The 27,263-nt window shown below is 37.0% G+C and overlaps 3 protein-coding genes and 1 long non-coding RNA gene across 14 annotated transcripts; 2 read left to right on the top strand and 2 right to left on the bottom strand.

Annotated features, from left to right (window-relative positions):
- The first annotated feature begins 287 nt into the window (after window positions 1-287).
- Oda (Ornithine decarboxylase antizyme) lies at window positions 288-2,539 on the top strand. 3 transcript variants are annotated; one of them, XM_090163523.1, is made up of 4 exons: window positions 410-562; window positions 1,385-1,536; window positions 1,606-1,849; window positions 1,920-2,539. In XM_090163523.1, the coding sequence occupies exons 3-4, from the start codon at window positions 1,714-1,716 to the stop codon at window positions 2,033-2,035; spliced, it is 252 nt and encodes an 83-aa protein (XP_090019649.1). In that variant the 5' UTR covers window positions 410-562; window positions 1,385-1,536; window positions 1,606-1,713; the 3' UTR covers window positions 2,036-2,539. The 3 variants fall into 3 exon arrangements, with proteins under 3 accessions (XP_090019648.1, XP_090019649.1, XP_090019650.1); XM_090163524.1 differs by lacking the exon at window positions 410-562 and adding an exon at window positions 1,193-1,317; XM_090163522.1 differs by lacking the exons at window positions 1,606-1,849; window positions 1,920-2,539 and having other exon boundaries at window positions 288-562.
- A 160-nt stretch (window positions 2,540-2,699) lies between these two features.
- On the top strand, window positions 2,700-21,422 carry LOC149921910 (uncharacterized). The gene is made up of 3 exons (XR_016477240.1): window positions 2,700-2,776; window positions 2,896-2,967; window positions 21,250-21,422. It is a non-coding gene; the product is annotated as an uncharacterized LOC149921910 (long non-coding RNA).
- Rbcn-3B (WD repeat-containing protein Rbcn-3B) lies at window positions 14,791-22,979 on the bottom strand. 9 transcript variants are annotated; one of them, XM_090163225.1, is made up of 29 exons: window positions 22,753-22,979; window positions 22,430-22,611; window positions 22,250-22,356; window positions 22,105-22,183; window positions 21,877-22,045; window positions 21,640-21,731; window positions 21,461-21,580; window positions 21,243-21,388; window positions 21,104-21,127; window positions 20,618-20,708; window positions 20,384-20,555; window positions 20,248-20,330; window positions 20,033-20,192; window positions 19,744-19,964; window positions 19,483-19,678; window positions 19,101-19,421; window positions 18,912-19,043; window positions 18,737-18,849; window positions 18,396-18,679; window positions 18,109-18,333; window positions 17,828-18,050; window positions 17,433-17,772; window positions 17,181-17,378; window positions 16,929-17,115; window positions 16,561-16,867; window positions 16,417-16,499; window positions 16,252-16,351; window positions 16,089-16,193; window positions 14,791-15,360 (listed from the first exon to the last, which is right to left on the bottom strand). In XM_090163225.1, exons 2-29 carry the CDS (start codon window positions 22,589-22,591, stop codon window positions 15,175-15,177), a joined length of 4,626 nt encoding a protein of 1,541 aa, XP_090019351.1. In that variant the 5' UTR covers window positions 22,592-22,611; window positions 22,753-22,979; the 3' UTR covers window positions 14,791-15,174. The 9 variants fall into 9 exon arrangements, with proteins under 9 accessions (XP_090019351.1, XP_090019350.1, XP_090019357.1 ...); XM_090163224.1 differs by having other exon boundaries at window positions 20,033-20,195; window positions 22,753-22,978; XM_090163231.1 differs by having other exon boundaries at window positions 16,561-16,831; window positions 20,033-20,195; window positions 21,640-21,710; window positions 22,753-22,978.
- A 168-nt stretch (window positions 22,980-23,147) lies between these two features.
- Window positions 23,148-24,153, bottom strand: Vha14-1 (V-type proton ATPase subunit Vha14-1). The gene is made up of 5 exons (XM_090163062.1): window positions 24,023-24,153; window positions 23,773-23,854; window positions 23,628-23,710; window positions 23,452-23,574; window positions 23,148-23,314 (listed from the first exon to the last, which is right to left on the bottom strand). Exons 1-5 carry the CDS (start codon window positions 24,071-24,073, stop codon window positions 23,285-23,287), a joined length of 369 nt encoding a protein of 122 aa, XP_090019188.1. The 5' UTR covers window positions 24,074-24,153; the 3' UTR covers window positions 23,148-23,284.
- Between the last annotated feature and the right edge of the window lie 3,110 nt (window positions 24,154-27,263).

The following is a 27,263-nucleotide window of genomic DNA, read 5'->3' as shown; positions in this document are numbered from 1 at the left end:
CTGGACAACTCCAAAATAAAGTGCCTTAAAAAATTTGGAATGTTAAAACTGCTTTGATTGACAGTGGTCAGTATTACATTTTGTAAAGAACATTGATTGTTAGGAGATGTTTTTATTTACAAGTGGTGCTATAAACTATCTCATTTTTATATTTGAAAATGGTGCCATGTTTTTCTCATAATAAAATTTTAAATTTCACCATGGGCTATATAGAGCCCATGATTTCACTTAAAAATATGCCAAAAATTAATTAACTTAACGAGACTCCCGCGCAGTCTCTCGCAACACGATGACATGTCAGGATGTCACCACTCACCAAGATCGTTGTTATAGCGATTGTTCTGACCAATAGAATTACTGGAAAACTGCGTTTGCGTGAGAATGCATTGACGTCACAACTAAAAATAAAACTGCATCGATTTTTTTCTCAAGGTTTATTTCGTTTCGTGTCCCCAGCGGGCAGCGTTATGAGTCTTAAAGTTAGTATCGAAAATTTGCTTTTAAGTTGTCCAAATAATATTCAAGCCATGCCTGCCATAACTAGTAGTAGTGATAATCTGAAGTAAGTTTACGTGATTCATTTAAATTCACTAATACTTTTGAAATAATTTAACTTCATAGTTGTTCTTGTTTTGCTAACCCTTGGTTAGCAATCTAGAACAACAAGCACGTTTTATGTTCTGTATCTATATTAATTCTTTGTTACTCATTAGAAATATTTTTGTTATACGTTTAGTTAGTTGTTGATCAAATTGAAAAACTTTTTATTTATAAAAATAATAATTTTTGTTTAGAACCTAGAAAAATGCTGACGTCATATATCTCCTTTTTCGTCCTCCCCTCTAACACTACAGATAATTTTATGTACCCATAGTTGCCTAGGTTTATCAGTCTATCAGCTGTATCTAATTAAAACCAAAAGTGGATTTTGTACTTCTATGTTTAAATATTGGCGATATCAAATTGTGTGGTCTTTTAGGTTTTAAGTAATTCTTAAACCTTATATCGGGCATAGTTAGCCAAAATTTCATCATTTTGGCAAAGGAGCATTGATTCAGGGCCAAAAATTTATATTCTATGATAGTAGCTCCCAGGGTAGATATTATTTTTAGACTTTTTCCTCCGAATGGTAAAAACAAAGTTACCAAAGCTTGTAATAGCATTTACTTGACAACAAACTAGTTTATATCGGAGTTCACCTGTGTTGTCTCATTTGAGAGTTTAACCTTGTCTAGTCAATTAACAAATTTTAGTGCTCCTGCGCATTAGTATTATTGGGTTGATACAGTTATTGCAAATCCTTACTATGTGGGAAGTGTAAGGGATCTGGCTGGTTTGGTCTTAAAAATTGACATTTTACGACTGGTTCTTTAAAATTTTGTAGTTCTTTGTTACGACACTACTCTGTATCTCTGGGTGCAGGGCCTCTGTATTGTTCCTGATGTCCCCCACTCCGAGGTCGTATCACTACATGTTACAGAGGGCATCGGCGTGGGGTTTTTAAAAGAGCCCCCTGTGTGTTTGGAAAACATCAAGGCAAGATTTTCTCCTTGGATAGTAAATTGGGTATATGATTTAAATGATTCGTTCAATTTATTTTTGCAGAAAGAGTTAAGGCAACAATCGAGCCAAAATGCCATTGTATTGACATTAGATTTTCAAGTGACTGATACTACTAGAGTCAAATGGGAGACTGTTGTATTCAAGAACAAAATGTATGCTCAGGTACCAACAGGTATCCTTCCAGAGGGCTCTAAGGAAGCCTTTGTCTCGCTCCTTGAATTTGCTGAAGATGAACTAGATTGCGAATGTATTGTGGTTTGCTTTAGCAAAAGCAGAGTGGATAGAGGTAAATTTCACAATAAATTAATTAATTTTTATCATTTTCCATTTTTCCATTCTAATTTATTGGTTTTTAGCACACTTAATTAGAACGTTCATGTTCTTGGGATTCTCAATGCTTCCACCTGGACATGATCTAATACCATCGGGATCATCAGATGACACCTTATTCATGGCATATGCTACTGGCTAAAAAATCTCGATTATTACCTTAATACAAAAACACACGTATAAGGACTAAATGCAACACAGCTTGGGCTAGTTTTTAAACTCCATACTGCTATACCCATGTAACTTTAATTTAAAACATTGACCCAAATAAAAATACCTGTAATGTAAAGACATTTTTAACGTAAATAATTTCACTAAATATCAATAAAGGGGGTTTTATAAATTTAAAAATGATAAATGGGACCAAATGTTTTTGTCTAACTTTTGGGCCAGTGTTTTAAAAAATGTAGTTTTACTTGTTTACTTCTCTCTTATGTACATTCCTGTCGCTGAATTTTTGCTTTAAAATTTGAATATATTTAAACCATATTATTGTGACTTAAAAAAGTTAAAACAAAAGCTTTGTGTTATAATCTTTAAAAGCCCAGTGAATATTTTTAAATTGTATAATCTCCACTGTATATCAAAAATGTCTTTTCACTTTGTGTAGAAATTTTTTGTTTTGCATAAAATGTACTTTTTCAAATGTTTTGAAATTCCGAGTTGTTTATTGGTTAAGTGTTCTAATTTGGGCCAATTTGGCATTCTTAACCTCCTGCTGAGATTTAAGTAAAACCTGGTTGAATGCCAAAAATTTCTTTCAACATTGGGTTTAAAAAATAAGGTTTCTAAATTCCTAGGTCTAAGAAAGCTGTCCTCAAATTTTAAATTAACGTGACTATGTTTGTGCTCTTCCCCAAACATAAGACGCACACAGCAGTTGGTAAATTAAAATTTTAAATCTTAATTTCAAGCTTCCTCTATGCAAATTTGGTTATTACATTGAAATAACGCCTTAAACTCCTCTATTGTGTAACTGTTAGATTAATATTTTTTCCCCAGGTAAAATCAGACTGTATTCCTTCAAAGCAAAGCCTCCGAGTAGGGTGATGCAAATCAGGATGGCCCCCAAAGGTCTGTCTTAACTCCCCTACTTTTCATGATTCTTATTAATTCCCTGCCTGCTGTTGTGCGTGTGGCCCTTGTTTTATTGTTCGCTTAAGACACACAAAGTTCCCACCAATAACCATGTGCTTCAAGCTGACATTGACGGCTTTTGACGCAGTAGTTAATTAGGCAGATTCTCATGGGCTGTCCTTCACTATTGCCAAGTGCTCGGTTCTGTACCTAGTTCGCAAAAACCATAACACCATCAAAGGCTGCCCTATTCTGTCGTCTCTTTCCAAACGTGACCTTGGGGGGCCCCACATCTCATTAAACAGTCATATATATCCCTCGCTAACCCAGTGTTGCCAATGTGTGGGATAAATCCCACATTGTGGGATTTTTGGCCTGAATTTTTGAAAAAGCACTATTTCCAGAAATTCATAAACCGAAAATATCAGACTTCTATAATCACAATAACCATAATATTAAATCTCTTGCAATTTTAAAAATACTGCTCATTTAAGCGTACGTTTCAATCAAAGAAGATGGTAAAATGACTAAACAAAACATTTCCTATAGATTTTTTTTATAAAAATTATTAGTAATTTTTATTTAATTTTTTTCCCGCGCTGGCCTACGAAACTTGAAAATCATAGAAATCGGATAACAAACTAGAACGATTTTTGAAATTTTGTCGCGGGTTCCGATTAGAACTTTTAAAAAACCCTGCCTTTGGCCCATGCTTTTCGTTTGGCTGGCAACGAAAGTTGCGCCATCGGTGCCAAACTGGTGAACTAACACTCTATTTCGCCTAAAATTAAATGGCCGACTTTAGCTCGACGCTAACGCGGTATTATTTAAATCTTTAAAGTAACTGATGTTTAATTAAAGTTGAAGAATGGCTCAAAACTGCGTAATCAAATCGTGTAAGAGTACATACTCAAAAGAAAACATATCTTTTCACAGGTTAGTGTTAGAAATAGTTTTCTTTTTACCATAATTTCCAATCGCTAAGAACGCACTAGAAAACGCGTTTCTTTCAAATCATAGAAAGCTAGTTTTTTTTTAATAAAAAATGAAGAATGGTTCAAAATTCCATAATTAAATATTTTAGGAGTAATTACTCAAACAAAACCATATCTTTTCACAGGTTATTGTTAGAAATAGTTGTTTTACGAGCAATAGTTATGGGGGAAACCGGTGCACAGTAATGGTTTATCGCGAATAGCTACGTTAGTATTGTATGTACGGCTATAAACCCAAATAAGAACATTAGGGTCCGGCTATTTCCCACAAAAAAATGTTCTATGAACATTTTGCATACGAGCAATCGTTGTGTCGTATTCGCGGTTTTAACGTTGTACCAGAAATGCGTCTTACAATTTTGCGCCTTCGTTGACTTAAAACGCATCCGCCGCTCTTCATGTAACCATGTTTAAAATTTACCACCCAGCTAACTCTTGTTATTTTTGCAATAAATCGCTTCAAAATGAAGCTATTGTGACGGTTGTGTGAGACAAAATGATAGGAAAGTCGGAATAATGGGTCACTTCAATTTAAGTTCATATTGACTGCCGTAAGGAATAAATCCAAAAGACCAGTATCAATGCTTTGAAAAGAAAACACGACACCGATGAGACTGTTCGACATGTAGAACGCGAGCGAATCAACCTACCAAATGATATAAGAAATATTCAACATACAAATTTTCCCGTTCATATGAACTTAAATGTAATATAAAATCGTCTTGAAAAATCGTTTATTGCTTTATAACATTCAAAAATAATATTTTTAATGCGCCATGTAGATAATCAAACATCTGCTCGTCTAGGTAAAGTTTGCGTTTTCAACGCGCGTATTAGAAAGCAAAATGAGATTTTAGAAAGTAGGTTGTAATTCGGAACGATATTAATAGTTTTCGCGAATTTGGTCATCAGTAAATTATAAATATAACTTTAAATAAGTTTCAAGGTTTATTTAAAAGCTAGTTTCATAACTTTTCATCCATTGGGTCGTTCAGAATTATTCTTTAAAGTAGACGAAAATTTTAAGGCGGTGAATCTTAAAGGGCAACGCAAGTGGTCATGCAGGGGGGGAACTATGTTTTCTTCAACAAGCCGTAAGTAGGATTTCCAAGGATTATTTTATACAGCGCGAAAGCCTTATTCTCCTTGGTATAGTTGATTCGTCCATGGTATAGCCACGTGGAGCAATTTCGCTCTCATTCGCGAATTTTTCGATTTTCTTCGCTGAGTTAGCTCGCAATCAACGAACCCAGGAATTTAGGCCTAGCTTAATTTATTTATTATGGAGAAAAGAACTGGGTTAGTTTCCGAGAGTTGGACTTTGATATTTTCGATTTAACAATGTTTTGGAATAAAATTATTTGTGAATTGAATATTTTTAATAATGGAAGTTGAAACATTAGGCCTTGGACGCGGTAAATCTTTGCCGCTAGCCTCACATTGGGTTAAGAAAATTCAACACCACACACACTCCTATATCCCGTCTCCCTTAACACTTTCCCTATCATTATACCCCGACAGAATATTTATCTTTTTTTATTACATTTATTTTGTAGAAGTTTAGGATCCGATTTGTCGGTAAGCACGGAGACTTCACTTTCCTCGGCCATTTTCGCGACTAAAGAATGCATTATGCATGGATTTTGCGTAAAAACCGCGAGAGGCGCATTTATACAAAATAAATTCGGCAAATATGGTTCTGCTTTTTTTACAGAGGGAAAGGCTAGGGCAGATAGCGCATGCTCAGTCGTTCTTTTTATCTATAAGATAATTTACCCCCTGCATGGTCACTTGCGTTGCCCTTTAATAATACGATATTTTTAATACGAAACAAATAACGAAATACGTGGAATTTTTGGCATTAAATAAGCTTAGAACGTATTTCGTTATTTGTTTCTTATTACAAGGAGCGTTCGCCATCATTTAACCAAGATTTAACGATAGTAATCGGGTTTTTCCGTTTCAAAATACGCAGTAGATTAGACTGGGCAAGATTCGGCGCCTTAAAATTTTCGTCTACTTTAAAGATACATTCTGAACGAACCAATGGATGAAAAGTTATGAAACAAAATTCGTGAAAAGTATTAATATCGTTCCGAATTACAACCTACTTTCTAAAATCTCATTTGGCCAAATGAGATTTTAGAAAGTAGGTTGTAATTCGGAAGAAAGCCGGCTTTCTAATACGCGTGTTGACAACACAAACTTTACCTAGACGAGCAGATGTTCGGTTATCTACATGGTGCGGGGAAAATGTTATTTTTGAATGTTGTAAAGCGATAAACGATTTTTCAAGACGATTTTATATTACATTTAAGTTCATATAAACGGGAAAAATTGTCAGTGGAATATTTCTTATATCATTTGGTAGGTTAATTAACATTAAATTATCACCAACTTTACATTAATTTCAATGGGGTGGGGGAAACCTTTTAACCAAGTTACGCGCGAGCGCGCCTCTAGATGCAGCGCAGATGGCGTTACTGTCGTCTTAGCCAAGAATCTAATCGGTACCTTGTCAGCCATTCGATTAAGCGTTCTAGTTTGTTATCCGATTTCTATGTTGAAAATATTTGGCATGTTTTCCACTGAGTTTTGGGAAGGGCCGTGGCTAAAAACGTGTAGGGGGTTTGGCTGGAAATTTTGGAACTGGACTGTGGGATTTTCGCTCGTCAAACATTGGCAACACTGCGCTAACCCACTTATTGATTATTGTTCCCCGATTTGGACCCCACACCTAACTACGGACCTCTGCTTTACAGAAAGCTCAACACAAATTCTGGAAGCTAGTTACTCGTCATTTCTATGTTACTCGTTTAGAAAATCCAAGGATCCAGCCCCCTCGCGGTTGGGTTTGGGTCCACTTGCGCAGTTTTCATTTGCGCAGTTTCCATTTGCGCACTTCCCACTTCCGCAGTTTTCGTTTGCGCACGTTCCCAATCGCGCGTTTCCCATTTACGGAATTGCTATTTGCGCAGTTTGTCATTTGCGCGCTTTTTCCCGATTGCGCAGTTTCCCGTTTGCGCGATTTTCCTGTTGCGCAGATTTGTTATTTGAACGGTTTTCCCATTTGCGGGGATTTTTATGACTTAAATATTCACTATTAATCCTTTTTCCTAGAAAAAGGGTTATTTCTGGCAGGTAAATTTTAACATTACCTTGTTTACCACCCAGCTGCGCTACTAGTGTTTGTTTAATGTCCGGTTTGGCTGTAAATACCAAAAAAATTAGGTTTTTCTTAATTAAAATAGCATTCGTTGAATTAGTCTCTTGGGAAAACATATATAGTCCAACAGCGACTCGATGCTTTTCGGCCTTTAGGCTAAGATCATAGTGTAGTAACTGTTTACTGACAGTTCCAGCTTTAAGGACGATTTTAATGATGGCCATACCTCTTAAACAATTGTAGGCGGCACAATAAAAAATCATAAAAAATAAAAACGATGTTAAAATCTAAAATAAACAGGAATTAAAAAATGTTTCAATTTCAGATAAAAATGCTGCTAATAACTTAGCACCACTTTTAAAATGGCTTCTGTCATAGGACAATATACGTCCTCTGTAGTAGAACACCTATATGAAAACGGTGCTCACCTAATCGTTGCGCGCTAGCTTTGATATACCTACCTCTATATTAAAACTATTTCTTTGAAATGGCCTCCAATATAGGACAGTAAGCGTCCTATATTTCGTAGGAATGGCCTCTGTCGTAGAACACCTCTTATATGAAAACGGTGCCTACGCGCCTACGGCGCGCCCGGCTAACCTAACCGTTAATAAATATTCTTTCTGACCCCTAGGAAATATGCAGTGCAATTAAAAAGGTGCATTTTTGGTGGAAGGCACTACATTTAAATAGAAGCCATTATACTGTCCTCAGTGTTACAGATACTACATCTTCTTTTAGCCTAAAGGCTGAGAAGCTATGATTGTCGACCGAAGATTTATTCCCAACAAAATAATTCAACAACCGATATGTCAACTTCAAACCACTTTAAATTATTGGTATGGACAGCGCGACCGGTAATTAAAAATACACCAGCAGCACAGTTGGATGGTAAACAAGGTTACGTTAAAAATAAACGACCTGAAAAAATCTTATTTCAAGGAAAATTGCTTAATATAGAATATTCAGGTCGTGAGAAGCCGCGGAATAGAAAAACCTGCGCAAATGGAAAACAGCCCCATTGGGAAACCGCGCAAAGGGAAAATCTGCGCAAGTGGAAAACCTGCACAAATGAAAAACCGCGCAAATGAAAAACCTGCGCAAATGATAAACCGCGCAAATGATAAACCGCGCAAATGGAAAATATCTGCGCAAGTGGAAAACTGCGCTTACGGAAAAAGCGCAAATGAAAAACGCGCTAATGGAAAACTGCGGAAATGGGATACTGCGCAAATGAAAACTGCGCAAATGGAAAACCGCGAAATTGCATTTGCGGAAATGGGAACTGCGCTAATGGGAATTGCGCAATTGGCCCATTATCCCCGGTTGAAATCCCTTGCGAAGCTATTATATAGTCTTTGGTATTCAACCAAGTGATACAAATTGAAATCAAAAGTTATAAATAGACGCTTAAATAAAACCATAGCTACTCACTGTGATATCCTACATAAAATATATTCGAATTTTAAAAAGAGCCAAATTAAAAGTCGCGAGCAGGATTACGTTGGTCCGCGCGGGAGAGCGCGCTTGGTTTTGAAAGTGAAAAAGGGTTTTAAATTTATTATTTTTAAGTTTTGGATTTGTAACGGAAAGGACAATTAAATAAAGAATATTATCTAACAACCTTCAATTACGCTTCGTGTTCCTTTCAATATTTACCTATCCTGGGACATGACAATGGCGACGGAGAGGGCCTAGAACCCAGCGCAATCCTTCCAAACCATCTCTCCAAATAATTCTTTCAACAATTCAAGATAAGTTATTATGGCTTCATTACCTTCTTTCCCACCGTTTCTTATTTCGGAATCCCGTGAGAACATCGGTCCTCGATGGGAGAAATGGCTACGGAAATTCGAAATCCTTCTAGATGCTCTTGATGTTATTAATCCCCATCGGAAAAGATCACTTCTCTTACATTATGGTGGTGACGAAATTCAAGATCTTTACACCACTTTGACTGTTCCAGCTCCTCAACCGGCTGGACAGGGTGTTGCGGCCCAAGATGAATATGATGCGCTTCTCCAAGCTTTAAACAATCATTTACTTCCTCGCCGAAACCCAAATTTTGAAGTTATAAATTTTCAAGACGCGACTCAATTCGAGTCCGAAACCATAGAAGAGTATCAAACCCGACTTCGTGCCCTATCTATTACGTGTGACTTTGTGAATCCAAACCAGGAGATTTTGCGACACCTAATACATACTTGCCTCTCCAATGCTCTTCGTCGAAAAGGGTTACGTAACCCTGCAATAACTCTGGACGAGTTTCTAACAATTGCGAAATCATATGAGGAGTCGGAAAGGCAAGCCAAGTTGATCGAGTCTAAAATGAAACATACTACAATCCCCGGGCTTAACGCCGTCACAAAAAACCACTATCAGGACACTTCTACCTCACTCGCTAACCGAAGAATTCAGTCACTTCCCACAAAACAGTTTCAACAATTTCCAGCTCACCCGAACCATCGATTATCTCAACGACCTCCACCAGCTCTACAATACGGAAACCAAAAGATTTACCCTAGAAATCCAGCAAATCGTTGGGTTCGCTATCCAAATGATCAGCAAACAATTCAGAGCTATCAATCGGCGTTTCAACAACTCTCGTGTTTTAATTGCGGAGGATCATTTCCGCATCAAAGAGGTAGATCTGAATGCCCCGCCAGAAACACGGTTTGTACATATTGCGGAAAACTGGGTCATTATCAAAAAGTTTGTAATTCCATGATTCAACAACAAACCTCAACATTCAATAATGCACACATCCATATTCCACCGCACATTGCAACACTAGCACCATCGAATAACTCTGACACTAGCAATCAGGACTATGGTGAACCGTACACTGTTGAAGAACCTGAACCACCGACATACATAGGAGTAATATCAAATAAATCATACCAATCACCACACCTACTACTAACTAGAACGTTCCATATAAACGGGGTCCATTTCTCGGCATTACTTGACTCTGGTGCAAGCGTCAACATTCTGGACTATACAACATACTCCTCCCTACAGCCCCAACCTGAACTGCAGCACACTTCCATCCAAGTTTATCCCTTTGCTTCCGTCACTCCTTTGTCCTTCTCAGGAAAATTCCAAGCAAAACTATCATACAGCGATGTCGATTTGCACACTACTTTCCATGTGCTGAACAAAAACGTACAAGCCTTTAACATTATTGGAGTACAAGCTCTACATAACCTCGGATTCTTAAAAGGAATTTCTACACTTTTCACTAAATCCGATGAAACCTCTGAAACGAGTGTCTACCGAACTATTTTAAAAAAATTACCAACTATCTTCGAAGGCATTGGTAAATTGAAAACCTCTCAAGTACATCTTTACTTAGATCAAACAACTCCTCCGGTAATAATAAAACACCACCGTATTCCCTTTCATCTTCGAGACAAAGTCTCAAACGAAATCAATTACCTAGTTGAAAACGATATCATCGAGCCTGCTCATGGTCCAACATCGTGGCTCTCCCCACCAGTCATAATTCCAAAACCCAACGGACAAATTCGTATCTGTGTCGATATGCGTGAGCCCAACAAAGCTATACAACGTGTGCGCCACCCAGGCCCAACGACCGCGGATATCATCAACGCCATGACCGGAATGACCATATTCACTAAATTAGACCTCAACAAAGGATACCATCAATTAGAACTTGACGAAGCATCAAGAGACATCACAACTTTTAGCACACACCTTGGACTCTACCGTTACAAACGCCTAATCTTCGGTGTTAACTCTGCGTCTGAAATCTTTCAGAAGGCAATAGAGAACGTTATTGGAAACACAAAGAACACAATCAATACATCGGACGACATACTGATAGGAGGAAAAGACATCAATGACCATGATAAAAAACTAGAAATTGTGATGCAACGTATCGCAAACTCCGGGTTGACCCTTAACGAAGCAAAATGTGAATTTGCCCAATCGGAAATCACATTCTTTGGTCTCGTCTTCTCAACGAAGGGCATCAAACCCGATCCAAAAAAAGTTGAAGCTATCAACATCCTTCCGGCACCTAAAAATGTGCAAGAACTTAGAAGTTTCCTAGGATTATCAAATTATTGCGCGCGCTTCATTCCAAATTATGCAACAATAACGGAACCCCTTCGTAATCTCACTAAGAAAGATATCGAGTGGATCTGGACAGACACCCATCAAAAATCAATGGATACCATTAAAGAACACTTAACTCAATGCACCAACCTTCAATTCTTTGATAAGGACAAATTGTCAACTATAGTAGTTGACGGCTCACCGGTTGGCTTAGGTGCTATGTTACAGCAAACTGATAATAATGGAAACGAAAATATCGTTGAATTTGCCAGTCGCGCGCTAACCCCGACGGAGCAACGATATTCTCAAATTGAACGAGAAGCTCTGGCCATAACTTTCGCTTGCGAAAAATTCCACCTATATATCGCCGGATCACAGTTCAAAGTCATAACGGATCACAAACCTCTCGTCCCAATTTTCAATAATCCTCGTTCTCCTGCCTCAAGCCGCATTCAGCGCTGGCTTTTACGTCTCCAGCAATATAATTTCACACTAGCCTACCACCCAGGGAAAACAAATCCTATGGATTATATGTCGAGACATCCTATCGAGAATACTGGTGACCCAGTAGAAAGCCTGATAACTGCTACCTTATCATGTCTCGGTGCTATTACTCTTGCGGAAGTTCAAATAGAAACTGCCAAAGACCCCCTATTAAACACTCTCCGCGAAGCATTAACCAATAACGAGATATGGAACACCTATCAGCCAGATGAATCAGACTTGAAAAGATGGAATGCGTACAAATTCCAAAGAAATGTAATTTCCGAAGACGAAAACATACTACTACGTTCAAATCAAATCATTCTTCCAGAATCTCTCATTGATCGTGCCATCGCAATTGCTCACGAGGGTCATCCAGGTATCGTCCGCACTAAACAAACTCTCAGGGACAAAGTATGGTTTCCAAACTTAAACGACCGAGTCAAGACGCTTATTGACAACTGCATACCCTGCAAATCCAACACCCCGAACAACCAATACGAGCCGCTATCTATGACTTGTCTTCCTAAACATCCGTGGCACTCGGTATCGATGGATTTCTTTGGCCCTACGCCTACTGGAGAACATGTGCTAGTAATCGCCGACGAATATAGTCGGTACCCGATTACAATAACTCAAAAATCTACAACTGCCACTTCAACCATCAACAGCTTGAAGAATCTATTCTCTATGTTTGGAATTCCGATCAAAGTAAAGAGTGACAATGGCCCTCCCTTCAACAGTAACCAATTTGCCGATTTCGCGAAACAATTTGGGTTTGAACACCAGAGAATCACTCCTCGCTGGCCACAAGCGAATGGATTAATAGAGCGCCAAATGCCGATACTTGGAAAAGTTATAAGAACGGCTCTTCTGGACAACCGACCTTGGACTACGGCACTTTCTCATCACCTTCTCAATTATCGAGCTACGACTCATCCTACAACCGGACAGTCACCGGCAGCTTTATTTTTTAATCGACCAATGAACACTCGCCTGCCAACTATAATTCCAGTTTCCCAATTTGATGAAAAAGCCAGACAACGAGATACTGAAAATAAAACTAGCATGAAAACACAAGCAGACATCACACGTCACTCAAAACCGCACTCTATTAAAGTCGGCGAAATTGTCCTCTCTCAAAACATCCAGCGCACAAAATTTCAACCCCATTTCGATCCTAAGCCATGGACGGTTGTACAAGTAAACGGCTCAAATATCACAATTCAGGATCAAAATGGAAAGCGGCTAAATCGTAACTGTTCAATGCTGAAACCCATCAAAACCAACACAACGCGATACTCCCCAACTCACCAAGATATTTACCAAAATATCTATGATCAAGAATGGGAAAACCAAACCATATTTCTTCCAGCTCAACAGCTCGACGTGCCACCCCAACCACACATACCATCTTTCGACATGACCCCATTGAAAACTCGCGAAAGACCACCTCAACATACATTTCCCCTTAGAAGACCGTGTCCTCAAAGACCGAACGCGACAACAGCCCAGGGTCAACGACGCTCACAACGCAAAAAAGTACCACCCAAGAGATATCAACCAAATTAATTTGTATTTTCATATTCTTCTATATGTTTAATTATTTTCTTTTCGTAATTAAAAAAAAAATATCTTAAATAGGGGAGATGTGATATCCTACATAAAATATATTCGAATTTTAAAAAGAGCCAAATTAAAAGTCGCGAGCAGGATTACGTTGGTCCGCGCGGGAGAGCGCGCTTGGTTTTGAAAGTGAAAAAGGGTTTTAAATTTATTATTTTTAAGTTTTGGATTTGTAACGGAAAGGACAATTAAATAAAGAATATTATCTAACAACCTTCAATTACGCTTCGTGTTCCTTTCAATATTTACCTATCCTGGGACATGATAGGTCTTTGGTATTCAACCAAGTGATACAAATTGAAATCAAAAGTTATAAATAGACGCTTAAATAAAACCATAGCTACTCACCACAAACTGACCAACTTGTGTCTTTTATATAATAATAATAATTATAATATCTTTATTTGCCTTTCACAATGAGGTCCCGTATACATTTAAATTACAAGAATAAATTAACATAAAAATAGACTATTGGGTGTTTTTTACATATTCTGTTATTTCAATTTTACAACTATTGAGATTATTGATAGTTTTAAGATAAGTTGGTAGTTTGTTCCATATCTGTTTTCCTAAGTATTGCACGTTTTTTGATATTTTACCTTTCATGGTAAAACGGTATACAACGGTTCTTGTCATGTGGTCGTGTGGACATTTGTCGTAAAAATAGTTAAGATATAGTTGGGAAATATATTATTAAATTATGCACCATGTACATAAATATAAGTAAATTGAGGTGAAACCTTTGTTTTAGAGATAACCAGCCTAATTCAATAATTGATTCTGTTGCTGAGTCATATTTGCTTTTGTGTAGGGTTATTTTAGCATACAGATTTTGAATAATCTGAATTTCTTTTAGATAGGTGTCCGTACACATATTATAGAAAATTGATCCATAGTCGAAAACTGGTTGGATAAGTGTATTATATAGTTGAACCGCTGATTCAAGTTTAAGGTTATGTAAAAGTTGATATAAAGTCCAAATTATTTTATTTAATGGTGTATTCAACGTGACGTTTCCAGGTCATGTTTTTATCTAGGTATATAAATGTTTGCATAATGGCCTCGGCCTTAACTTTTCAGATTTTTTCTCCTTCAATTTGGGCTCCACTACTCCTGGGCATACTCTTAAGTTATATAAACCCAGAGGCAATACCTCTGCACAACCACAATCATATTCCACATTCAAAAGCATACTTACATGACGCAAACTTAAGTTATTCTTTGTGGAATATACTGTTTTTTCTCTTTCTTTTTATTGATATTACTGTTCCTAATATGGCGAAAACCTTGGTTCCTATATCAGTTGCAGGATCATTTTTCCTATTTTGTGTATTATTCTGTCTGTTTTAATTCAATTCAGCAGTTTTGTTGTATGTTTGTACATCATACCTCCTTGTAACAAAGTCCGTGCGGCTTTTCAAGCCTTCCTTTCTTAAATAAATAAACATGGTAGACAGACTGTAGCCAGGTTAACAATAACCATTTATTTGTTTTGGAGAAGTGTGGAAATCACACAGTACATGCTTTGTTTACATTCCACATACTATATTATTTATGCACAAGGAATTTGTTCCTTTTTATCGCTAATAGTAACAGACCTTTTTCTTTAATAGGTATTTAAGACATTTCGGTTATTTTCTTAAACACTCACATTTATACACTTAAATACATATGATACAGAACTATAATACATAAATTGAATTAACTACGAATTTGTTTCTTGGAAAATACAAATCACTGTACATGAATACTAATTAGCCAAGGAATGTAATATATTCGTTACACATTTCAGTTTCTTTAATTTAAAGGAAAAAGGATAAAGGGAGAGAAAAATTTGTTTAATATTTAGTTATTTCAGGTAACATTGTATCTATATTCCGTCCCATCGCACAAAAGTAGAATGACTAATTTACTAGCAACCCAAACTAATTTTGCCATTTTTAGCTGATTACTTCTCACTGCATCTGATAATGGAGGTGTTGTGTACGTCCTTACACAACGAGTTTGGGCATTGCCAAGTCCAAACAACCCTGTGGCCGTCTATTTAAAAAAGTAATTGTCCAAATATATCATTTGGAATATTAACATAAAAAAGAACAGGGCTAATAACTTGAAAACTTTATGCTGTGTAATTGGAAATTTATGACACATTATTTTTTTCAAAAACTGATTTTGTTCAATGAACCTGTTTTCGGAAATAAGGTATAAAAAGGTGAACCAACTTGTAAACCATTGTCAGTACCCAGAAATTGGTATAGTGATTTGTATTCAAAAGTAAAATGCAATTAGACATGGCAACACCACTGTTTTGAGATATAGGTATGCACCCAAAACCATAACCAGAAAAAAAGCTAATTTAATTAAACTATTTTTAAAGTGAATTCCGCAGAGTCATTTACACAAAAAAAATGCTGCGACCTAAACCGTTTGACTTTACTTGCAACTACCAGCGAAGAGGGAAATTTGTACAGAGATTTACCTTTTACCGGTGCTGAAATTATTTGTAACGCCGTGCAATTTGTTTGTAGTGTACTGCCATCTAAAAAATCGTTGAAAAATATATATGGGATATGGAAAAATATGGGACTTAAAATGTATAAACCAAATGGTCTATAAGCTGAGGCCATAAAAAGTGTTTACTTTTATACATCTCCCAGAATGATAAAAGTGTCATAAAAATTTCAATTATTTTGCATAAATAGTGGTTATTAGCCGTGATTTTTGTGGACGCCCTGTAAAAGTGTTTTTAAGAATAGGAGGTATCTGACCTGCCAAAAACATAGTTTATTCTCTCCAGTGGAGTACGAAGCAAGATATTTCCCATCGGGAGAGAAGGCACAGGCTGTGATGGACGCTGCGTGAGCAGCAATGCTCTGAAAATATAAATCAACATTTAACAAAATTTTTGAGAAAACAGGATTTAATATGAACCTGTGACTTGGAGGCCCTTAATTCGTAAAGTGCGAGATTTCCATTTTTCGCACCGACTGCTATCCGTCTCGTTGACGGACAGTAACTTATACTGTGGAACCTTTTCGAATAATGAAATGTTTCATTTCAGAAGTTCAAAATGTATTATCTATACTGCGTGCTTACCTACAAATTGCGGGGAATGTTTCAGAAAGTCCTTTAGACTTTAGTTGAGTGTGATCCAAACAGTGCAACACAATATCCATCACCTAAAAAAATAAACAGTGCAAATGAACTACAAAATTAATGGGAAAAACATATTTGGCCTACCTCAACGAGAAGATCAGCCACATCAGCTTGCATTTTTTCAATAAGCAGCTCCACAATTCTTAGAATTTCGGGTCGTGCTCTACTCAATACTGTATTTTGCAAGGCTATATTCAAGGACTGGGCATTTTGAGCCAAAGTATTGTAACGGGCCACTTCTCTGGCAAGCGTTGTGATGAAGGCTGGAGGGCGAGCCGTAGCGATAAGAGAAAGGGCGTGTCTAGCTGTGCGACACGAATCTGCTTTTGGAGTCAGAGGGAGACCGTACGACATACTGGGAAGAAAAGAACTTCGAGGCATTATAGAACATCTTAACAATAAAAATATCATTGGAATGTTAACAAGAGATGAGTAAAGAAATAAATATATACCTGGGGACCAACTTTTCAGATTCGCAGCACAATTCCAATAAACCTAACAAAATCTTTGATACTTCCAAGTAAGGCTCCCAAACAGTGAAACCTCTACCAATCAGATCTATCGCAGCTCTGCGTAAAGACGTATGGGCAGGAAGGTCATTTGAAGGTTGGGCCAATAAGAGGTAAGCTAAGGCTTGACCTGAAAATGTTATTCCTATAAAATGGTGGTTTTGAAATTTGTAGAATTTTAAATTGGACACGTACTAGTATGCCTTGCTAAGGAATAATTTGAAAGCCCAAAGCCTTCAACAACACTTTTCTTTTTTTGTTCTTCGGCCGAACGCCTCCTACTTTGCTCAATTTCATGACCATACTCCGCACCAATAACACCAAGTAGAACAATAGCAGTCGCCTGACGTCTTTTACTGTCAGTTGTACTTGAAATTTTTCTCATCGTTTGTTCTAAGTAGTTTAAATATTAATCACTAGTCTACAACATTCTCTTCATGGTTGTACCTTCGGAAGGTTCATCATCATCTTCATCCGATGAGTGTGTTTCATTTTTTGATTCTAGTTGTAGCTGATCACTCCTGCCATTATTACTTATCGTATTTTCAGACAAATTATTAGAGACTGAGCTAGATAAATGATTTGACGAATTGTTAATTTGATATTGTTGTATTTGTTGTTGAATCTGTTGTTGGGTTGGAACTCCTGCCCCTTGTTGAGAATTACCAGGGTAACTTTCCCCATAATTTGGTAAATAAATAGCCCACTCATCTACCACATTTTTACGACCTTTCGGCCCTATCCTTCGGAGTTCGGCCAAAAGCAACGCTTGAGCGGCTTCACGAACCTAAAATTTTAAGCATTTGTAAATGTCACAATAGAAGAAAGCCATATGAGTATACCTCCAAACATCGATCTTGCCACCTTCTCGCTAGCATTTCAACTTGAGGTCTCTTAAAAGTGGCACTTTTTACTAAATCGGGAAGCAATACACAGTGAAGTGCTGCCAGAAGACTCCAACCTTGTTTGATTTGAGCTTGATGACCTGTCATGGTTTCATTCTCAGCTTCCTCGTTATTGCGAAGCATCTCTATCGTTATTCTACTATCAGCTCGACTTAGCTTTCTAAACCACAGAATCAAAATTATTGTCATGTTCCCACTAAAAAGCAAACTATTCTTACCTTTGAAGTCTTCTACGTCGTTCCTGCTCGGGAATAAAAGTGGCACTGTTCATGGACATGAGGGTGTTGGCCAAAGAGATTATTGACAACAAATGATGAGTAGTCATTGCTGTGGATATTTGCCAGTGGCCTATGGAAGAGAACTGTCGAGCCCGATCTTCTTCAGCTACTAACTCTGCGGGAATGACTGGACTTAGCCTAACATGTTTTCCTTCCAACGTGGGTCTTTATAATATTTGAAAGTAAATTTCCATTTGAAAACAAACTGTTTAAGAGTTGACACCTACTTGTTTTCAATAATAAGTGGAGGGAACATTTTGTAGGTGTAAGTGGGTAAGAGCAAGGCCATACGACCACCTCTTGAGAGCAGCCCATAGCTGACTGGTCTCATGGGTCTTAACAAACCAAGTTTGCTTTCACAGACTCTGTCTAGATCTGCATCTAACCCCCAAGCATGTAAAAACGAGAGCAAAAGTTGAGCTATATCCATGGTCAAATTCGCTTCAGCCAAGTTTAAACCCTTCGGTTTCTTTCCACCTGAGTTGGAACCTTCGGAATTGCTACCAGAACCCTTTAGATAAAGTCAATTCGTTAGATTCTGATTAAAATTTTCACGTTGGAGAATTACCTTCCGTCCTAAATTTATTTCCCCTGTTCCACTCTTGAAGCCAACACTCTCAGCTTTGGCTTGTATTTTTTGTGCTGCATTCTCAGCTCTATCTTTAACCTTGGCTAGGAACCCTGTCAAGTATCTGAACTTAAATGTGGTTTTCTCATATAAAACAAATTTTGTAAAGACATACCAGGTAATTTTCTATGGGAATCAGGGGAATTGACTAGATTTTGGTATTTTTGGTGTTCAGTTTGATTTATCAACCCCTGAGCCTCTAGAGATCCAGGTGACATTGTGGAGTATTCCTCAGATAAAAGTTGCACTATTCAAATTGAACCAAGTTAATAAATAAATAACATAAAATACACTAGCTCCGTACCAATCAGAGCTTCAATGTCGAAAAACAGGACATGGCATTCTTGATCTTTAGGATTAGTGTGCATTCCTTGAAGCATCAAGGGATGTGCGTGTGATTTTTGGGCAACCTCTGTGTTTTGTTGAGGTGCATTTTGAGGTTGTTGTAGCTGATGTAACCCTCTTTGAGCAGCATGCCTAATAGCTGATAAGTTTCTATGCCTCAGTCCTCTGAAGAAATGTATGGCTGGGTTGGTTAGCCTGTCACCAGTTGTAACAACATGTTCGTCACATGCATTCAAAACTTCCTCGGCCAATATTCCAACCAAGACCCGATCCAAATGACCTAAAAGGCCAATTATATTTAATCCGCCTTTAAAAATCCTATTAGACTTTTCTTGTCATACCAGTTTCCATTTGCCAAATATAAACAGACCCATCAGCACACCCAACGACCATAAAATCATCCAAGGGCCTCCATTTTATAGCTTGCACTGGGAACAAATGACGACTAGCTAACAAAACACATTTTCTTTCTTTCAAACTGAGCAAAGCTACTGAATGATCGCTAGCGACGGAACATACACAGTTCAATATTCTAGGCTATATAAAAAATATGAAGTATTTTCTACTAAGCAACAAGAAAATTTAAACAGTTCTAAACATACATTGCAATTATTCGGAGGTACAAGTAATTGGCCAATTTCTCCTGCATGAACGCAAAAACGATGGAGTAGGGTTCCTGCGTATATGTCCCAAAGGCAAACGGAGAAATCAACTCCTCCAGACAGCAAATGAGCCAGATCATAACGATTGTGAATGTGATGTGGGTATAGTAAGCATGTAACTCTTCCATTATGGCCATGAAGTAATTGGTGGGGTGGCCAATCTGACAATGAACAATTTTCTCCTTTTGATTACCGAATAATTTCTAGATGTATGTGGAGGTTTTGGTACCTTCAAGGTTTTGATGCCTCCCATAGAGCAGGTGAAGCATAACTGTTTGAGATGCTGAAACTATTATTATGCTGCCGTCTTCCCGTCCACAAACAAAACGTCCTTGTAGTGGCAAATACACACTTGAAGTTAACTTTAAATTTTGACCTTCTTGGCCCCTCTGCTACAGTAAGAAAATTTCATTCGAAGCTTATAGTGAAGTGAGGAATAAATACCAATTGATCAAGTACTCCAGGCGGTGAGGGTTTCATGTCTTCCCATGCTTCTTGTAAACTGATACTAACATGTGGACTTAGCTCTGACAGAACAAAATTAATTATATGCTTCTATATCTTCAAAGTCCCTATAAACTACCTGGTGGTTTATCAAATTTTTCCTGTTGAAGAATACCTAAATCCCTGTTAGTAACATCTGGAATGCTCCAAGTAATAATACGCCCACTGGAATCTCCCCGAAGTAATATTTTATTGAAATTTCCCCTTGTAGTTAAAAAGTAACTCATAGCAGGAGGACACAGTAGCCTCTGAAACACATTGCTACTGTCACAGATTGTTCAACGGAATTGTGACAGTCTAAATAACTTACTTCATCTTTTGGAACATTTAACAGACAGTAAAGCAGTGGGCGATCATCAGAATTTGTTGGAGCATGGAATTCTTTGTTTTCAACAACAGAGCTTCGGAAGATATTGAAATATTAATTGCCAGTTTAGAACTAATTACATTTTATCAGTTGATAAACTTTTTGAAAGTAACATGACTATAAAGCAAACACTGAAAAAGCTTAACACAAGACTGTTGTAGTCAATGGATAGGTTTTAGTGAGTTTATGATAGAATGCTTTCTAAAAGTGAATTGAAAATATTAGAAGAGAAGAATAGTGAGAAAGTTGTTTTACATGCTAAAACTTATAAAAATCAAAATTGCTACTGAAACTCTGAATTAAAATGAAGCAACAACTTTTCAATAGCTAAATAGCAAGGGTTTCACGCATGATTGTAAGAGGCTTTTACAAAAAAAAAAGTAAAATACACGAAAAACGGTTCATAACTACCGATATCTCTTCACTGACCTAACATTTTTTCCCCGAAGTTTGCTGCCATTCAAAAAATGAAAATTATATAAAAACTACTAATAAATACTAATGATGCAATTTAAAAATAATCTTTCTCAATTATTCTCAAACAATTTTAAATAAAATGAAATGTTACTTTGCAGGAAGTTTGTAGAGGTAACCTTTTCCACCATCACTCCAAATCAACACTCGATCGATCGCAATGAAGTCTCCACCAGTCCATCGCTCACCACGTCGATTATCAGCCGAACACAACAAGGAGAAATCAGTTGCGTCATATATCTAAAATCATATAAATTAAGTTTAATTAACTTTATCACACTCCAAAGCATAATTTTTGTAAATCATCCATACCTGCCAATACTTAGTACATACAATCAAAACAGTTCGTTGATTATAGGCACAACAACTTAGTTTTAAAGCGTTTAGGCAACGTATGGGCTTTGATTCGTCCTCGTATATAGGCTCGGTGCTCTATATATACAATATTAGCTGTGAGATGAGCAAAAATGATAATTTAATATTTTACATACTTTTGCTTCCGATCCATTTAAAGTCCAGATCTTAACTGTACCAGAGGCTGATAATGCCATGACTACATCATCTGTTAGAAAATTTCCCCAATCTGCAATCCCATTTTACAAAAGCACCACAAAAAAGGCAAAGCAAAAAATAAAAACTACAACGAAAATAATCTACCAACGTAAAAAAAATTTACTGCTATGAAGCATGCAAATTAAAGCTTACAGTTCATAAAAAAACTTTCATACCCTGCCTTTTAACTGGTCGTAGAATTTGCATAGCACTTATCCAATCTGGATTTGCGCGAGCCGACAAGGTAAAAAGAATATCTAAAGTAGAAACTTCCATGACTAGAATCTCTGCGTAATACCCGTTGCAAAATAAACGGACATCATTCGCTCCAACCATATGATAGGCCTTTAAAAAAAACCTTGCATTAATAGTTCAACATTGGTCCAGTAAAAAAACCATTATACTTGAATGTTCGTATGAATATAAGGCAATTTAGTATGTTCCAAACAGCGACCGTCTGTCAGGTCCCAAAGAGACATTTCTCTGTAATATTGATAATGAAATGTATTTTTTTTTTTTGTTAAAACCGTTTAATGACATTAGGCATACCCTGTTTCAGAGGAGCTCACTAGTAATGAACTGTCAGATGCATTGCTACCCTGGGAAAGACATAATACTGGGGCAGTGTGACCGAACAATAAAGACCGTGGAGTTATCTGATAAATTAAATTTGAGAGATGATTAGACAAAACTAACATTTATCATGCAATAAGCTGATTTATACTATACATTGAGATTTTCACCGACATCCCATATACAAATTTGTCCATCATTACATCCTGTTACTATAGTTTTTTGATCACGGGTAAAAAAGATAGAGGAAATACAATGGGTAGGTGCTTCGCTACCCCAAAGAACAACGGGCACCACCAGCTGATTTGATACAGTCATTATCTCTGTTCTTTACAGACCTAAGAAATTAGATTCACATCTAACATTAAAAATGAGGCTCAAAGCTAAAAACGTACAATCCATAAAGTTAACCTTCTATTTAGTAGTCTAGTAGATCATAATCAAACCGAAATGATTCGGCTCGGCAATGGCATACATACCTTACTCAAGGCCTAGGGCAGAAGGACAAAAATTCATTTGGCCTCTTCCATCAATTTTCCAGAAAATAGTGCTCTTTAAAATTCGTCCGGATTTAGAGCGTTAAACAGAGCATTTTCTTAATTTATAAATACTTGAACTTAATTTTTCATACTTGTACGTTATAATTTATCTTGAAGTTAGGGGAGTCGTCAAAACTGATGTTTTGCCTAAATACCGCCGGAAGTAGGCTAAAATCTATAGACTAGCAAATCACCTTACCTTCCAGATAAATTTTTTATTATTCTTTGGAATAAGTTCAGTTCAGTTCACTGCGCGTTTTGTAAATTCTTGGTGGGCGGCACTGTCTGTCTATTTCTAAATTTGAATACTTTAAATTAAAAATTTCACATACATGTGGGGTTTCATATTTATTACGCACAGTAAACTAGGTACATATTATTTAACATATATAAATTAATCTGTATACATAAACATCCAGTTAAAATTATTATTCTTGTGTAATTGGAATCTTTAAAATAATGATAAAAAGATTTATCGGTGATCTTCAGCGGAAAACAAGCCCTGAAAAGAATAGATATAACATTAGTATGGGTGAACAAAAAGTATTTAAAAAAAATTTGTTATGAAAAGTTTTTTTCAAATGACTACTGTGCAAAAATTTAAATTGAACCATTTCGTCTTTAAAACACAAAACTTACCTTAGCACGGCGTAGTATAGAATCTTTCGTTGGATCGTATGGATGATCTTTTGAGGGTATTTCTAAAACAGCTGGGATCGGTTCTGTATGACTATCAATAGCATGGCGAATCATCTCAGCTATCTAATAAAAAGAATTACCAATTGCAGTTTAATTTGGAACATATATATACATACATTTTGGTTGATTAGGATAACATCTACATCATCTCTTCGTAGGAATGTTTTGAAACATTCTTCTATATCACTTATACTGGTATCTGAAGTAGAAAAAGTTGCGTTGAAAACAAATTCATCTGAACTCTAAAATACTAATACATACTTTTATCAACAACCATGAAATTGGGTTGCCTGGATTTATTTATTTCTCCAATTCCACCCAAGAGAAATCCTACACAAGTATCCTAAATACAATAAAAATAATTAGCAAAAATTGAATAGGCCCTAATGTTAAGATCTCATTGAATGGGCTCAGGAATCCTTTCGCATAGGAAATTTGAGTAAAAATATTAAGTTTCATTCATCCCTTTTTTCGCGAAAATAAATTTTTATATTCCAAATAAATACTTTACTTCATCTCCAATAACCGAAATAAGCTTTCCTTTCGCAGCGGAATGAGCCATTTTTTTCTAGAAATGCACGTGATTTCGTGATAGTAGACTTATTAAATAACAATACGTGCAAAGCTATGGCGGAGGCAAAGACTATATTAGAGCAGTGTTGCCAATGTTTGAAAGTTGAAATTCCCATTGTTGGGTAGTAAATTTCCCACAAATTCCTACACCCCTATTTAGCCCCGTCCCCAACGAAAACTCAACGGAAAACATGCCATAATTTAAAAAAAAATTTTAAATTTACTTTTTAAAATTAAATTTTATTGAAATTAAAATGTTTACACATTTTGGTTGTTAGGCCTATGCATTGATTGATTGTAGTATTAGGAGGCACCTCCTTTATATTATTTATAAAAACCAAGATTCACGAAAATACACTGCTCTAGATAATTTCGGGCTTTCCATTGATAGCCAAATTAAAAAAACATAGGATAAATACCCGCAGGCATGAAAATTCCCACAAAATCAACGTTTTTGAAAAAAAATTACCTTTATCCCACAGAGCCAAAATGGACACCCAAAAATTCCCACAATATGGAAAATTTCCCACGATATGGCAACACTGCCTAAGAATATTGCACTGCGTTTTTAGGCGGCTCTCAAAAGGCGGGAAATAAGTATTTCCCCAACTACTCATTTCCCCAACTAACAAGGGTGGGGTTCTTTTCCCCAACCAAAAAGGGTGGGGTTCATTTCCCCAAATTTTCATATCTCCAACAGTTCATACATCCAACTTTTCATTTGACCAACTGCTCATTTCCCCAACTGTTCATAACTCCAACCGTTCATTTCGCCAACTAGTTTTTTTTACGGAGTTGGTGAAATGAACAGCTGGGGAAATGAATAGGTCATTTCATAGAGATAGAAAAGAAATAGAGGCACTATTGTATCTAGCGATGTTGACCGCGAGTGCCGACCCCTTGGTGAGAGCAAAGATAATCTAGACTGTGAGGGGTTGGGGGATTGAATAGCATGCTCATTTTTAGTTCCACATCGAGATATATATATATATATATCGAAGTGGGACTATTGCTATGGACGGATTGTCGTTAAGTGTTGTGTGTTTGTTTGTTTGGTGTGGAAAGCAACGACACGGCAGATGGCGCTGCGAAAATAATTTGCAGTTTCGGCGAAACCGGGATTCGAACTCACAGTCAAAAACTCCGACTAATGACGCCTTTACGCTCTCGGCCACTGGAAGCTTCCCAAAACATGTTCGGAACTTCTACTGTATTCTCGTCAATTTTAGCGGCCCGGGGGGAGTTGGCTAGTTAAGTTGTCGAAATTCTTGTCCGTTTTTGCGCCTTATTTTACGTATATTTTCAGAATTTAAGGTCAAGTGAACCTCAAACTTCGCGTCGGGTGGTGGGTGGTGGGCACACTCGCTTAAGATGCCTCGCTCGAAAGTGAGAACTCGAATAAACGAGCTCGAAAATTTTAAATGTTCGGGTGGTGAGCAGTCGTAGGTGGGCACACTCGCTTAAGATGCCTCGCTCGAGAGTGAGTACTCGAATAAACGAGCTCGAAAATTTTAAATGTTCGGGTGGTGAGCAGTCGTAGGTGGGCACACTCGCTTAAGATGCCTCGCTCGAGAGTGAGTACTCGAATAAACGAGCTCGCAAATTTTAAATGTTCGGGTGGTGAGCAGTGGTAGGTGGGCACACTCGCTTAAGATGCCTCGCTCGAAAGTGAGTACTCCAATAAACGAGCTCGAAAATTTTAAATGCCCTCTTCCCCATATGTACTTATAAATGCTCTAAAAGCCCCACAATGAGATACTTATTTTCTTATTTAAATAAATCAACAAGATACATTAAAAAACTTCATCACTCGTTACACCAAACAAAAGGTTCAAGATAAACTACGAGTTGGACAAACTACGAGTTCAATCCACACTGACGAACTTCCTTTTGGGTAATAAAAGCAATAGAACCATAGAGAAACAATTATAAATCGAAGTCACTATCGGGAGAAGGTATTATATTATTAAGAACACGCGTACGCTTAAAAAGATAAAGCATTGAAGACTCTATTTCCCTTCACACACTTACGTACCGCCATTATTAATTATTGAACTCCCATACTCATCCAAAAACTAGGGGCATTCGGGCATATGTAGTTTTATATCTATGAAGGTAAATTTTTATTACGATAATCTTTGCCGTATACCATTCGCAAAAACTTAGGTATATAAACTTAAAAGTTCACGTAAAGACTACCCGTTTATAGCTCTACCACAAATAGATCGAAATTTAAAATATAGCTTTTTGTCAAATTACCTTGCAAGTTAAGTCAATAAATGACCTCAACAGCTTATGAATTGGTTTGCCCACCCATGTATCCTGAGGGTGGGCGGTGGCCTCTCTTTAACATAGGATGGTAAATAGTATATCTAACTATAGGAAATCACATGGGCTCAACAGTTTTTATAATAGTTTGCCCACCCGGGTCTCCAGATGGTGGGCGGCATCCACCCTTTCACTTAGGGTGGCAATTTATATATCCAACGATAAGAAATCACAAAGCCTCAAAAGCTTTGTATTAGTTTGCCTACCTGTGTCTACTAAGGGTGTATGGCTTTGCCCATTCGAATACACTGGTGTGGAACTAATATTACGGCCTGGGCCGACTTGTTTTTTTTGCCACCGGTCTTTGGAGCCCCTTTAATTTCCGGAAGCATGGCTGGAAAAATGAGCTCTATTTATATCAAAACAATGAGTGCGTGTGAGAAAAATGCTAGGAGGTAGTCATTCGTAAATATTTTGTACACCTGATTACTGATTTTCGTAAAATAATCGGTGATTACCAGTATTTTTCAGTGATTTCCAGTGATTCCTCCCAATTTTTCGGTGATTTCTGGTGATTATTATAAGTGAATTCCCGTTATTAAATATGATTTGTACGCCTGATTACTTAAGAGACTACCCCCTTGAAAAAATGTGACTATCTCTTAACCAGCCATGACTTTTAAAATAAAAAATAATAGGACACTGGTTCACATCAGACCATTTTCAAACGCTCAATTATCTTTTCGCGATAAACATTGCGCGTGAAAATCCTTTATTTACATATGATTCGCGTTGCTTTAAAAGAAAAACGATGAAGTGTTAAAAACTTAAAAGTGTAAGAAAGTCACCCTGAGAGGAGGTAAGTTTTCATTATCAGTATTTCGCTTATGTCTTAATTTATAATTTCATCA

Source organism: Leiobunum rupestre, chromosome 11 (genome assembly GCF_980474605.1).
Source record: "Leiobunum rupestre chromosome 11, qqLeiRupe1.1.hap1, whole genome shotgun sequence".
Classification (NCBI taxonomy): domain Eukaryota; kingdom Metazoa; phylum Arthropoda; class Arachnida; order Opiliones; family Sclerosomatidae; genus Leiobunum; species Leiobunum rupestre.
Note: the sequence above shows the minus strand (reverse complement) of the source record. Positions and strands in the feature narration are given on the sequence as shown.

Excerpts from the sequence above, each read along its gene's own strand:
- Oda (XM_090163522.1), top strand. The coding sequence starts at position 303 with ATGTCACCACTCACCAAGATCGTTGTTATAGCGATTGTTCTGACCAAT. Across the intron at positions 563-1,384 it reads AGTAGTAGTGATAATCTGAA|TTCTTTGTTACGACACTACT; the intron begins GTAAGTTTACGT and ends AAAATTTTGTAG.
- Rbcn-3B (XM_090163224.1), bottom strand. The coding sequence starts at position 22,591 with ATGACTGTATCAAATCAGCTGGTGGTGCCCGTTGTTCTTTGGGGTAGC. Across the intron at positions 20,556-20,617 it reads TAAATGTTCCAAAAGATGAA|AGGCTACTGTGTCCTCCTGC; the intron begins GTAAGTTATTTA and ends AATGTGTTTCAG. Across the intron at positions 19,965-20,032 it reads GAGGCATCAAAACCTTGAAG|ATTGGCCACCCCACCAATTA; the intron begins GTACCAAAACCT and ends GTTCATTGTCAG.
- Vha14-1 (XM_090163062.1), bottom strand. The coding sequence starts at position 24,073 with ATGGCTCATTCCGCTGCGAAAGGAAAGCTTATTTCGGTTATTGGAGAT. Across the intron at positions 23,855-24,022 it reads TTTCGGTTATTGGAGATGAA|GATACTTGTGTAGGATTTCT; the intron begins GTAAAGTATTTA and ends TATTGTATTTAG. Across the intron at positions 23,315-23,451 it reads CTATACTACGCCGTGCTAAG|GGCTTGTTTTCCGCTGAAGA; the intron begins GTAAGTTTTGTG and ends TATTCTTTTCAG.